Genomic DNA, 13,933 nt, shown 5'->3' with positions numbered 1-13,933 from the left:
ATAATTACAATGATTGCATTAGCATCATATTTACTGGATTGTCTTATTGCTATATGTAATACATTTTAGCAAGAACATTCGTATATAATTTAAGAGTGTACATTTGATAAGATATACTGTAACATCTGAAAATTCTCTGTGTGATTTGCTCCAATATGAATTCGATAAAATGTATTATAAAAACGTTGAAGAGATTTTCTGATAATATACTTTCCGATCTAAATTTTTAGAATGTACAGTAATCACGATTGCCGTAAAGCAAGATACACAGTTTGACAGAATGAATTGCTTTCGCTAGTGCAGTTATTTCTAACGATCCGATATATTACTCTCGCCACGTGTTCGCCGTGATAGAGTTCGCATGAAGTTCCCACCATGTATTATAGATTCCTCCCGCCTAATAATATGGGTAAGAGAAGAAATAACAATGTATCTTGGAATATTTTTTCGAAATCTTCGTATTTTTTAGAAAAAGATTTAAAAAGGGTCCAAAAAAGAAAATTAAATAAAGTCACGTAAATCAGATTAATGAAGAATAATGCTGAAATGCCTAAGAGGTTTTCGCGAGATTAAATGTAACTAAAATTCTACGCAATACACGTAATGTATAATATGTTGGGCCTCTTTTCATTTAAATTTGATATCATTGGGCACTCAGACCATCATACTTGATGCGTGCGAAATGTTATTTTAAGGTTTCTTTCGTGTCTCCGACGGATTTAATTACTAGCAACCACAGTGACGTGATTAATGTGAGTAATTTGATCCACCTTGATATCACATACTGTAAATTGAAAGTGAAATTCATAGCCACGCGTTTCTTGAAAGCTTTTATCTCCGTCAACAAAATATTTCAACTCCCTAGAGAAAATCATTTTTACTGGAATTTATTTCTAGAATCTGACGACACCCTCGGATCTACGCTTGTGTGTGTCTTTTTTATTAATCTATATTGATTTAAATAAATGTTTCCGTTTACGCGATGGAAGATGTACTGATATACAATCTACGATAAATATCGCGAAATAACGTTCCACATATTTACACGACAAAAAACCTTTACTTCGGGAAAAAGGTCAATGCCGAATCCAAATGCACATTCGAGGCTGACGTTCTACAATGATGTTACAGCACAGTGATTAATGGGCAATGAGACTAATATAGGAGAAATTGGAACGATACATAAAATATAAAAGAATGAATAGAATCGATACGTTTTCAATCTGGCGGTTGTAAGGAATAATTGTTGTAAGGAGTAATTGTTAGGGCCGCTCAAGGAACGTTGCTCCTGTTATCGTTCCTGAGTACGGAGTCTTCTTCGTCTCGCAGAGTAATTTTACTCACCAAGGTTAATCGACGTCGATCCACAGCAATACGATCTGTTTCGCCATTCCGCGCCAGTAATCGTTCGCGTGTCTTCCTCCGTTTACGTTCAACTCTCAACCACTTTTACCTTCTGTTTCTTACGGTCTACGGCGGCCAAAATCACGCTTATAGTACGCAGTTAGACATGACATATCGTACATTCGAAGAATTGTTCGATAAACTTAATATTTGATAACCGATCGTTCGTTCCTAATGTTCCTAAGAATAACCTGAAAGAAATTTTTTTTATATTTAGAGAGTATTTTGATTTTCATTTATTTCTATCTCGAATGTTAACGTTTGTAATTAATAATATTTTAATATTGTAATTCTAAATTTAAAAAGAGGAACTGATTTAATAAATTTTGCAAATTTTGTTTATTACATCGTAAAAAGCTCGTTTAATTTAAAAGAAATTTAAGAAAATTCTTTTTTTAGAGTAAAAAGGCGAAATATTTTTCATTATTATTTAAACTCCAAACATTTCCATTAATACATATTTTGTCCTCTTCCTTTTCTTAATATTGTTATTACATTGTTGAACTGAAGTATTTAATTGAATGGCGCACACGTCTGTTCAGTGATAGAGTATTTGCACTTGTAAAACACCGTTGGTAACTGCTATCGGTTTGATTGCTGTAATCTCATCGTCGGCACGTAATATCTGTAGCACGTAATATCTGTGGTAGAAAGCAGATGATAATTCATAATTGAAGGCTATCGTCATTGCACGCATTGTAGGACTATACTAAACATCTATAACTATTAAATATTTACATCATATTTCGGGTATGAATTATATATATTCACAGCATTTAAATATCAGAGCCTTTAAAATATTCTGATATAAACATCATTAAAATAATTTTTCTGAAATGATGATTTGAGAAGATGATCTAAATAATTACACTATACATACACCTAGTAAAATATATCATATCATTTTGTTCCATTAGCTTTTCCAGCAAATTTTATATTAATTATTAATTTTAATTTTAAATAATTAATCAACTATGTAACTAAAATTTATTAAATTTTGTGTCAATAAAAGATTAACTTATTTGTTAAACGCAAATAAAATTATATATTGTGTGCGTAAGTATTTATATATATATATATATAATATTATGAAAATAATACAATTTTTTAGATTATCTAAAATCCGGTCTGATTTATTAATTAAAAATGTTCTATTTACATAAACATTTATAATATAATCATAAAATTGTTCTTTTCACGTTTTTTCCATGATTGACAAAAAAGTTAACGTTGGAGCTACTCTCCATTAGCTCTCTTTTGATAAAATGTACTTTCTTCTCGGCACATCTTCGCCGCTTTTTATCACGCGCGTAAAATCGTAATGCAGTCTGTTTGGTAGTACAAGACAAGGGTAGTCCTCGTCCGACACGCTGCGACATTTATTCACCATAGTAGCGGCATTGTTGTCGTTCGTTTGGTTCGTGAACATTCACGAAGACCTGTTGGTCACATGTTTACGCAACAGGTTTACGGGGAACCATATTGTTCAAGGCGTGATTGAGGTAGATCCTATAAGAGTACGCGAAAGAAATCGATATGGACTCGCAGGGAACCACGAACAGTGTGGCCGAATCTGCTTCGGCCCACGGAGAAACTATGGTAAGCAACATAGAAGCTACATAGATCAATCGAAACGTATTCAATGATCATTAATAAAGACTTTAATAATAACGACAGAAATTATATTTTTATTCTAATTCTATATTTATTGAGTGAGATATATCTAAATCTAAATTAATAAGTAACTTTGATCTTGTCGCGGGTAAAAAATTTCTTTGGAAGAATAATGCGAATCTTGCCTGCAAACGTAACGTCGGTGCTCGTAGCACCCCTCGAAGCGAATGAATCGCGATGGAAGAAGTCGTTCGTGGCTCGATCCCATAATGAGCCGAAAGTAAAACGGTGGCAGGCACGGTGGAAACAGCATGACGAGACGTCACCGACCCGCATTATCAAAAGATCGATAAACTCAGGGCCACTATTTCACGAATTTCGACTCCAGTTCGCGACTATAACTCTCCCGCGGTTTTCTACATTGTTATCGTAGTACGTTTATATGTTTTACTGTCGTGCGGATTAGCCCGCAACACGAAATGTCGCGTTGGAAACTAACGAAATTGAATTGTGAAAACACTGACTGATAGCGAACAGTCACTAACATACGGTGCTAAGAAGTCGCCATTCGAAATTGACAACAAGAAATGATTTTGTACCTCGAAAGTTGACGGTTACAGGATGACGCAGAAAATTGAATCAACGTCTGTAATCTTGCAATTTCAATGGCTGCATAACAAAAAGATTGACGAGACTAAGGTCAAGGTTAATACTGTCGATCACAATTTGCTCCAATAATTCTCGATTTCGTTTCTTCATGTGCCAATGTCGCTCGAAATTAGGATAGGGATTGTAATCACGTTGTAAATGCTTTCGGTGCCAAACCGCGCGTTTCAGGTTTGACTATATCAACTTAAAATATTATAATTACATTTAAATTGCTGGAGGAGATAAAATATCAACATTTAAACAGAGGCGCAGAAAACTTGGAATAAATTTAATATATGTTGTTTTGTTCTACCTTCAAGCAGAAATAGGAACAGATAACTGAATTTACACTTTGATTCCAGAAACAAACATAATTTGTTGTATAATTTTTCACGACAATGAAAACATGTCTGTTGGTTTAAACTAATGATGCATACGTTGATGCATAGCATTAAAAATTTACTTTATCAAACCATGACATTCTCAATTCTAACTTTTTATAAACTAAACTATGTAATACCGCGGCCATAAAAATAATGTGTTTGATTAGGGCGAACTAAATTACACTAGTCTGATATATTACTAAATTGGAAAATGTAAAATATTTAGTAACTAACTTTTCAAAGATAAAAAAGCTTACATTGTAACGCGAATATATTCAAGTTGACTTATAACAGACTCACCGATGAGCACAGATTTCCGCACAGATGTACGCGACACTTGCTGTTCTTCCGCAGGTGAAGCCAAACGTTCCCTTACCACCGCAAGGATTTCAGGCGCGACCGCAAGGTCCACCTCCGTCTCCTAGAAATTCGATAAATAATGGTCCCGTAGGCGCACCTCGACCAGGACCACCATTACGGCGATTGGACAGCCGTTCTTCTCTAGGTCCGCCGCCAGCCTCGGGTCAGTTCGTTCAGCTTAGGCCTTACGGTCCACCGAGGCCACCGGGGGGCTCTTTCCCACCAAGGTCACCGCAGCCTGGCCAGTTGCCCTTGCAGAATCCACTACCATCCCCGCATCAACGTTTCGTGTATTCCCCGGGGATTCGAGGTCCTCCGCCGCAAGGAGCAGGAGGTCAACGGCCACCCTTCGTCGTTAATCAACAGGCGTATCAGGTGCAGCAGCAGCAGCAGCAGCAACAACAGCAACAACAGAATCCACGATTTCAGCGCCCAGACGTCACACCTCCTCAGAACGAACCACGACGACCCAGTCAAGAATCCGTATTCCCGCGACCGTTGCTGAGAAATGACTCGTTGTTGAGTCTGCAACGACAGCAGCTTTTGTCAAACGAGGAGATCAAGCAACCAACCCGACCGCGCATTGTCATCGAGAAGATGGCGGATATTAATGAGACCGGCGTTGATAAACCGGAGGGTTATCTGCAGAGAAAGAAGTCCGACGTACGCGAAAACGGCGAGAACGACGACGACGACGATGTCGTGATGGATGACAAGAAGTCGCCGCGACACGATGGCAGTGGTGCCCCCGAGGGACTGGTGAACGGCTCTAAATCGCCTTCAATCCCGAAGAAACTCGATGAGACTGGTGGACCTGCGAGCCGGCCGGGAACGGCTACCGTCGAGGATAAAGTAGAAAAAATGGAGAACAAGCGAGACGTACCCTCAAGGCCAATTTCTGCTAACGATGATGACACGGCGACGCTCATTTCTCAAAGTGGCCTACCTTCCGCAGTAAATAACGATAAGGAAGAAAAAAGGGAAGAGCAATTCACTGGTGGACCGCCATCGAGCAAAGAGATCAACGAAATGAAACAGTCCAGTAGTCCATACAATGACAACAACGCACTCGAGAACGTCGAACAGAGTTTGAAGACTCCCTCGAAATCTTCGGACAATTCGCGATCTGCCACTCCGTCTTATCTGAACGCGCCTCAGAACGCGGAACAAGACGGGAATTCAGATAAATCGCGTTCCAGTACTCCAGCCCGACTGGAACCGCCTGGAAACGCGGAACAGGAATCGAGAACACCGGAGTCGAAGTCGCCAGATAAGTCGCGTGCGAGTACCCCAGGTTCGCAGTTGGCGCCGCCGTCCCCGAATGCGGAGAGAGAGCCGGAAGCCGCGGCGAGAACGCCCAACAGGTCACGCTCGGGTACACCTCGAACTGGAATGGAATCGGGCAACGACGAGGCCTCTACGGAGCTGAACAAACCCTCCGAGAATCCGCCTCGCGACAAATCCGCCGACAACACTCTGCGGGTGAAAGACTCCAGCAGACCAGCGTCGTCGCTGAGTTCGACGAGCGACGCAGGCGGCAAATCACCGAGATCACCGAGATCGCCCGAGGGTGTAAGGGGCTTCGACAACGGGCAAGAGAGAACGCTGTCCGCCGGTGGTAGTCCCCGATTATCGAATTCACCGAAATCGTCGGCTGATAGCAAGAAACAGACAGACGACGAGATGAAGATAACGTCCATCGTCGAAGGCGGCACCGATGAAAAAGCGGACAAGACATCGGCAGCGATGTCGAAGCCCACCACTCTAACAGTTAAAACACCACGCACGCAAACACTGGATCGCGAGAAGAAAACTGCGGAGAAAAAAGGTCCTTGCGTGCGAGCACGCAGATTGAATAAAATGAAACAGATCCTCATTTGCTTCACAAATATTAATTTGCGATTTTGTTTGCAATCACTCATGCTTCTTAAGAATTCAAGAGGAGCTATATTTCCCAATCCCTTCATCCTCTGCAAAAATTCGATACAATAAGACGATTGTAAAATCAATTTATCAAACAGGGAAATTTATTTCTCTCGTTAGAATATTAAAAATTAAATCTTGTATTCTTAGATCTTTTATTATTAAAATAAAAAGATATATATTTTAACACATTTATTTAAAATAAATTAATGGCTTCACAAAGAACTGAACCAATCCGATTCTATATTCAAGACTCTTGAGACTTTGCTTCGGTGCAGTACTGACGTATGCATGTTTTCAATTGATGTAATTATTTAATTACAGTGTAATAATATTTTGTTTTCTTTTAACAGCGATCCAAAACGGTAGAGCAAGAGAAGTTAGCGGGGTAAATATCTTAAATTACATATTTGTATTTTCCTTCTATTCTCTTACACATCAGAAATATTTCCTTCCGATAAACTGAAATTTGTTTCAAATAGGCAAGGAGTACGAATGGAGATTCCGACAAAAGATCGAACGCTGGATCGCCTACGAAATCCGCTAAATCATTACCGCGAACTCCCGACACACCTACCGCGCAAGAGAAAAAAAGTAAGGATTCCTTGTTTCATATTGGTGTAGGAACGGATCGATCTATGAGGCATCTGAGTCGAATAAGATCTATATAGTACTAAAAGGCCCGCTTTTACATTTACTACTTACAAATTTTGCGCTTTACACTTATAGTATATACTTAAAAAATGAGTCATAGGAAGTAGTAAAGAGGGGCCAAAGAATTAGGATCGATAGCAGTGCGTCACGTTTAGTGCAATAAAAACTTTTAACAAAGTGTATAAGTCATTTTTATAAATATATATATCACAGATTTTTTTAAGACAAAACTTTTTATTTATTTAAGAATACGTTATTTGAAAGATATATTTTATGTTTGTGATTAAGATAGAATTTTTATTCTCTTAATTTATTTTAATATATATCTACAATAAAAATATATTGTAGGTTTCTAAAAAAAAAAAAAAAAAAAAAAATAAAATAAAATAAATCAGGTGAATCCTATTTCGACTAAGATACCTTATTTTTCGTAATCAAAATCTAATATACACTGTATCGATACCAAAGCATTTGATTACTATTCCGATATCCTTAACGTTAGTCCTCATTTCATATAAATATAATTGCATCTCTTTTACATCGCTGAGAAATCGGACTGAATGCCATAGAAAAAATTAGAGTAAGGACAATGTTTAAAAAAGCCAGTAATAATACATTAATGTAACGTACGTCCAAACAATCATGTGTCTTTTAATCTTGCAGAGCTGCCGATGAATAAAGTTCAAGTCGGCGCCGCGCCTTCCCCGAACTTGAAGACTGTACGATCGAAGATCGGTTCTTTAGACAACGCGAGTTACAAGCCGGGCGGTGGTAAAGTAAAAATTGAGAACAGAAAGGTCGACTTCAGCAAAGCGCAACCGAAGATCGCCGCGAAGAATGAGAAATACGCGCCCAGTGGTGGCGACAAAAAGGTTGATCCCTTTCGTCCCCGGTATTGAATTATAATAATCCTATAAAAAGCTTTTTCACGTTTCTTATCTGTGTTTTTTCTTTTCAATTTTTGTTAAATATCAAAGATAATATCGAAAATGAAAGGATTGAGAAATGATCGAACATTACAAATGTCATTGAATTTTCAATCACAGATCTCCCAAGTGAAACTTCAATGGAATGCCAAGTCCAAAGTGGGCTCCTTGGAAAACGCAACTTACAAACCGGGCGGCGGTGACAAGAAGATCGAAACAGTAAAACTCGACTTCAAGGACAAGGCAAAATCAAAAGTCGGATCCAAAGATAATGAGAAGCATGTTCCTGGCGGTGGCACCGTCAAGGTGAGAATTGGATTATACATTTGCAACTTATAACTAGTTTAAAACCGTTAAAAATAGTTTTTATTATATAAACTAATTATATACATTTTCTAGTTTACTAATCAATCTATTTTTTTTTTAATCTTATGTATAAGCAATATTGAATGAGAATCTTAGTTAAATTAAAATTCTTAGTTTTGATTATCATTGTTTTCTTGATTCTAACGATGCTTTAATTAATAGCACGGTCATGTCATTTTCTGCATCAAGCAATTAATCCTGAAAAGACTTATTAATCTATTGCATGCATTTACATGTATGCATTTGCATTCACATTTATATTGTTAATATTTTTTTTGATGTTTCATAATTAATTGAACGAAGGAGTAACTAAAATATGTATTTACCCATTTCCATAGAAAGTCATTATATAAGTTCCTATCTTCACATAAATATTACTTTTTCACGATTTATAACTTATTTATGACAGAAGCTTAATTGGCATAGCATTCATTATAAATGCAATGCTCGCTTCGTTCATTTTATGTCACAAAAATATTCAAGATAATTACCCAATAATACGCTAGTTCAAATTTTATTGCATGCGGAATGCTGGCTTAGTTATTAAAATTTATATATACATATATATTATATATACATATACATATATGTTGTACATACATATATATCCCGAACAAAGTTATTAGCCAGAACAAAGTTATCTTGAATTAGAAGAATGATGATCCAGCAGGAGAACAGCTATACACGTATTTAGGTTTTTAAGTAAAGTTAATAATTTTAAGTTGCGACCCTCGAAGCCATTCAATTTGAAATTATTAACTTTACTTTACGACGGCCCGAAATTTCTAGCGAAGAGAAACTTCGTTGGTCAAACTCAGCATCGTTAATTTCCATTAAAACCCGAAACTTAAACAGTCATTGTCATAGGAAGCCGTAAAACCCAATTGTGCAGCTAATTTGTACACGCATGTGTTGTCTATTGTCATTATTAACAAGCCATTGTTATTTCTTGATGTTCAGTCCGCAACTTCGCCAAAAACACCGAAGGAAACGAAGAACAACGTGAGTATATCATACAGCTAACGAAGTGACGTGCTAATCACATGTCGTTTTCTTTCTGTCCTCCACTCTCCTTCTTATTATAGTCTTCGTCTTCCGATCACGACATCATGATTGAAATAAATTTCTCGTACTTCGTTAAAATCGCGGAGGTAAAATTAGTACAATAAAGTTCCATCACATGTACGGCTGCATATATCGCGTACATCGATATCGCCGCACGGGAAATCACCATTTATAATCAGCATGATAGATCAACGAGTTTACCTCTACGATTTACGAGATACGAAAATATGCTTATCATCACTTTGCAATAAAAGTTCTATCTATATCGCCGGATATAGACGTGAGTAAGTAAAATGTACGATGGATGGGAAATTTTAGCATGTACATATTCCTGCATGTTTCCAAATTTGTTTAGATTCTAGATCAATCGTTACATTTATTACCGAGCTTGTAAATTTAATTTTATTGACGAACGGATACTGTAACAAATAATATTCTATTAGCGCTTATTCGTAAGAAAAACAGGGAAATATTTCTATTTTTAACTTTTTAAATTTTCACTTTTCTCTGCTTATCAAATAAAATTTTATTAACAAATGAATAATATGGTTCGTCGTTCATTTTCTCAGATCCCGACGCAAAAAATAGACATCAAGGCCGAAAGCAAAATCGGTTCATTGGATAACGTGAAGCACAAGCCGGGGGGTGGCGACAAAAAGATTTTCAACGACAAAGATTATCTGCGGCAGGCGAGTTCTAACGTTGAGAGCGTGAACGGCAGCGGGTCTCAGGTATGTTCTGTCTCAAAACTAAAAGTCTTGAGAATAATCTCATCTCACGAAAGTTTTCTTTTACGAAACACTCTTTTGAGAAACACATCGCAAGTCACAACGACGAAACGTTTTCTAATCTAATAACATTATTTCTCGAGATTTTTCGCATTAAATATCTGCACCTACGTGCTTAAACACGCGTTGCATGCGTATATTTGCAATGCCATACACAGCACATTAAAATATTTGCCGCATTTGTAGATAAATAACATGTCAAAAATAAATATATATCGATGAAATAATCGATTCGAAATATCGTGTGTTGCCTCGGATTAGAAATTTTTTAGTATATTTTTCGATAAGCTTGATTTCCGCATTATAAAAATTTATAAGTAAAATGTTTTATAATAATTTTGAAAATACAAAATTGAGAAAACTTTTACATAAAATTTAGCGGGACAAAATAATATCATTCATTAATAATACTCATTTTTTGCATTATTCAAATCCAGAAATGCGAGTACGACTCCTCTACTTTTTATGTCACGTATCTATCGACTTAAACTATTTCTACTGGTTGTTACCTTCGCAAAAATGCGTTTAACGTGATTACGCAATTACGGTCTCCACATCACAGACATTAGGAATCATTACCCTTTCGCCATAGATTAAACCTAATCAGAATGCAATTGTCTTTTTATTTTTTTTTAACTTAATTTGCAAGAAAAGAAAAAAAACTAAAGAAACAATTTATAATTATTATTAAAGTTAATCGATGTTGAATCAATTCTAAATCTATAAATGCAGTATTATTACGAATTGTGCGCAACTAATCAAGATAAACTGCATGAAACAAAAATTTATTTTATGGCAAAGTCTATGAGAAAGTCATTTGAATTATTAGAATAACGTTTGATTGAACATTATTGGTGTTAGCCTGTCGCACAGCCTGTGAGAGGGTTAACGTGCATTGAAAGAAGGACACTTATTTATCTATATATATTTTACTCAGTCGATTTGCTCAGTTCGCAAGGATGCTGCAGGCTTAATCCTGATATCTTGTGCCCGCAGAGCCCCGTGCCCTCCGGCGCCGATTCCGGCAAGAATGGCCTGCCAGCCTCGGACGAGAACCTGAACCAGGAATGCTAGGTCATGAAAAGTCGGCCGATAGACCCGCTTTAATTATAATCATTTGCATGTGATTAATCACGTTTATCCATCTATCCCCCCCCCCTTTGGAGGACGTACGAGCGCTGTCCTCGCGCGATCGGGAGAAACAGATCGAGGCGTATGTATGAAACACCTCGACAAAATAAAACAAGGAGCAATCGATATCTCGCGTCTACGCAAGCGATAAAATTTGCGCGGCGGACGAATTAAATCGACGAGCGGGACAATATACGTTATCACGTTGGTTTGTTTTATCGAGTATCTACAAGCGCGAGGCTCCCGCGTATCTCACCGCGCGCGGATTCACAACGGTTTTAGTTATCTTTAAAGAGATAAAATTGCCGAAATACATCATGCGTGACAACACACCCTCTGTCCACGTAAAACACATATTTACGTAATTATGTAAGTACGCAATAAGTAAAGCACGGAAGAGAAAGGAGCAAAAGAACTGAGGAAAATATTTCACTTTACTTGAATATAATAGGTGAAGAAAAAAATTTGGGGAAATATAATTTCCACGCGCATGGAAGCTCTTTGCCTTTTTAAGCGATAACTTTCTCTAATCGGGGATTATAGACTGTAATCCTGTCACGGCTCGTCTTTGCAATTTTTTAAATCATGGTAACGACGTTTCTCATGCGCCCAAGTTACATGGATGTTAACATTTGCGAACTATTTCGACTTTTGATACGCATTTGTGCCATAATCGACATTATCGGTGTATTATGAACTGTAATTTAGCTTTTCCATATACGCAAATTTAAATCTGTTTTATTGCATCATAATACGACATAATCGCTTAAGAAGTTAAGCCAACGATGCGCGTGAAGGCAACAAACGTATCGATGGAGAGAACGAAGCAAATTATAAATGTCTTCGAATCCCTTATCGTCGATTCTGTAGACGACACGAGTGTAACGTCATAATTTAATTTTTAATTGTCGCTAATCGTATTGATAATTTTGCAAAAATTGCAAAACTGTGTCTATTATGATTATATAATTTATCTAGCCAGCATCTTATTCGCTTTCGCATACGTAGGAGTTTCCAATGAAAGTACAAAAGTCACACATCTCCGTGCGTAAATCATTGTAAACGTGTGCACCGAAGGAAGTATCGTCGCGTCCTCTTAGGGGGAATATACATTAGACAAGCGCGCGTACATTAATTTCCGCATGAGGAGGTCACAACAATCCCTCGACATCGTACGTTGCATTTCATCGGAGTCACATCGTCGGAGGGGAGCGACAACCCGAAATAGTCGAATCACGAACGATGCGCAGTTTGTCGTTCGTGTGCGAGCGATTTTCGATTTCCGAGGAAACGGAAGCACTACGCGGGCAGCAATCTCGATCGACACGGACGGGTAGTTAGGGGGCCCGAGCGTTACAACTGGCGTCGATCAATCGTGGATAACTTGGTGCTTAGCGCACCGTATCCGCATCGCAGGATCGCGCGGAAGGCTCGCGAGGTCGTTGTACATCTCGAAACTTTGCGCGCGGATTTAGCAGTCATTCGGGATTACGCTCGGTGCAGCGCGAAAGACACGGGAGAAGAAAATTTTCAGTAGAGCCGTGTGACGCGCAGGTGATCCGCGTTCACGCGAGATACCCGTCAGATACATCGGAACAGAACATACAAGGCATTCGTAAACCTTATTGTAGATACGTAATCGACACACACACACACAACACATACACATTGCATCCCATGAATACATACACAAAATAACACGAAAAGGAGCATCGGGAGATGATGGAGTGTCCGTCAACGAAAGGGAGAGATCGATGCGATGGAGAATGCGTGCACGCGGCCACGCCAAAAATAAAAATCTCTCACTTACGTCACTACACTACCTTAGGTACCTCGTGCAATTTACACATCGCTAAAAAGAGAGGGGAAAAAGAACAGAGAGAAAGAAAGAGAAAGATAGAGAGAGAGAGAAAGAGAGAGAGAGAGAGGGGAGATATATAACACATTATTTACACTGTATTGCTTCCACGTGGATTATTAAGAGATAATTTGATTCAATTAACGTACTGCGATATTTCACGAAGAGAATGATAATTAACGTTTAGATCCTTGTAATTGTCACAAGTTACCACTTCGTACGAACGCAATAGTGTAACGGCGCGCCCGCAGCGCGTCCTGGATATAGGATCGCTTTGGAGAGGCATTACACACAATAATATTTTCGTTTTTAAATTTACACCCGTTCTTTTTTTTCGTCTCTCAACACCCGAACGCATCCTTCCCCGATTTTCTTCGATGAGGAAGAAACAGCTGCATTCCTTTTTATCTTTATAAGAATTTATCTTTATTCATCTTTATAAAAATATATGTAGAATCTAATTACTCTTTATATTGTATAAACACTAGAAACAACATGTGCAGCAAAAGATATGTGTAATTAATCGTCGTTACGCGATAGGTAACATCCAGGAGCAAAATTCTTTGATTATATTTATTTTAAGGGGCCACCCGTCTAATCTCTAATCTATTTAAATTTTTAATTTATTAATATTATAAGCGCAATATTGTTCAAAAAAAATAAAAGAATTAAAAGTGATTTATACTATTTATAAATATTAAAATTTCTACTTTCAGATTTTTCAGAATCAGGCGTTGAATTCTTTTCTGTTGAAAAACATAAAAGAATGAATGTAAATGAAATTTTTAAGATTAGATCTATTAAGATTAATTC

General features: G+C 37.5%; 1 protein-coding gene across 2 annotated transcripts in view; it reads left to right on the top strand.

Moving 5' to 3' along the window:
• The window catches only part of LOC105835904 (microtubule-associated protein tau), a 29,724-nt gene extending 16,286 nt beyond the window's left edge, over positions 1-13,438 (top strand). The window contains exons 4-12 of one of the 2 annotated variants that reach the window (XM_012679561.3): positions 2,870-3,003; positions 4,404-6,237; positions 6,686-6,720; positions 6,815-6,926; positions 7,650-7,858; positions 8,033-8,218; positions 9,239-9,280; positions 9,913-10,074; positions 11,128-13,438. In XM_012679561.3, the coding sequence (XP_012535015.1) occupies positions 2,941-3,003; positions 4,404-6,237; positions 6,686-6,720; positions 6,815-6,926; positions 7,650-7,858; positions 8,033-8,218; positions 9,239-9,280; positions 9,913-10,074; positions 11,128-11,205 (2,721 nt within the window). In that variant the 5' untranslated portion in view covers positions 2,870-2,940 and the 3' untranslated portion in view covers positions 11,206-13,438. Of the gene's footprint in view, positions 1-2,869; positions 3,004-4,403; positions 6,238-6,685; positions 6,721-6,814; positions 6,927-7,649; positions 7,859-8,032; positions 8,219-9,238; positions 9,281-9,912; positions 10,075-11,127 lie in introns of those variants that run through there. The other variant, XM_012679562.3, reaches the window with a different exon arrangement.
• The last annotated feature ends 495 nt before the right edge of the window (positions 13,439-13,933 follow it).

This window comes from Monomorium pharaonis, chromosome 7 (genome assembly GCF_013373865.1).
Source record: "Monomorium pharaonis isolate MP-MQ-018 chromosome 7, ASM1337386v2, whole genome shotgun sequence".
Lineage (NCBI taxonomy): Eukaryota > Metazoa > Arthropoda > Insecta > Hymenoptera > Formicidae > Monomorium > Monomorium pharaonis.
The sequence above is the reverse complement of the archived record's forward strand: the minus strand, read 5'-3'. Positions and strand labels throughout refer to the sequence as shown.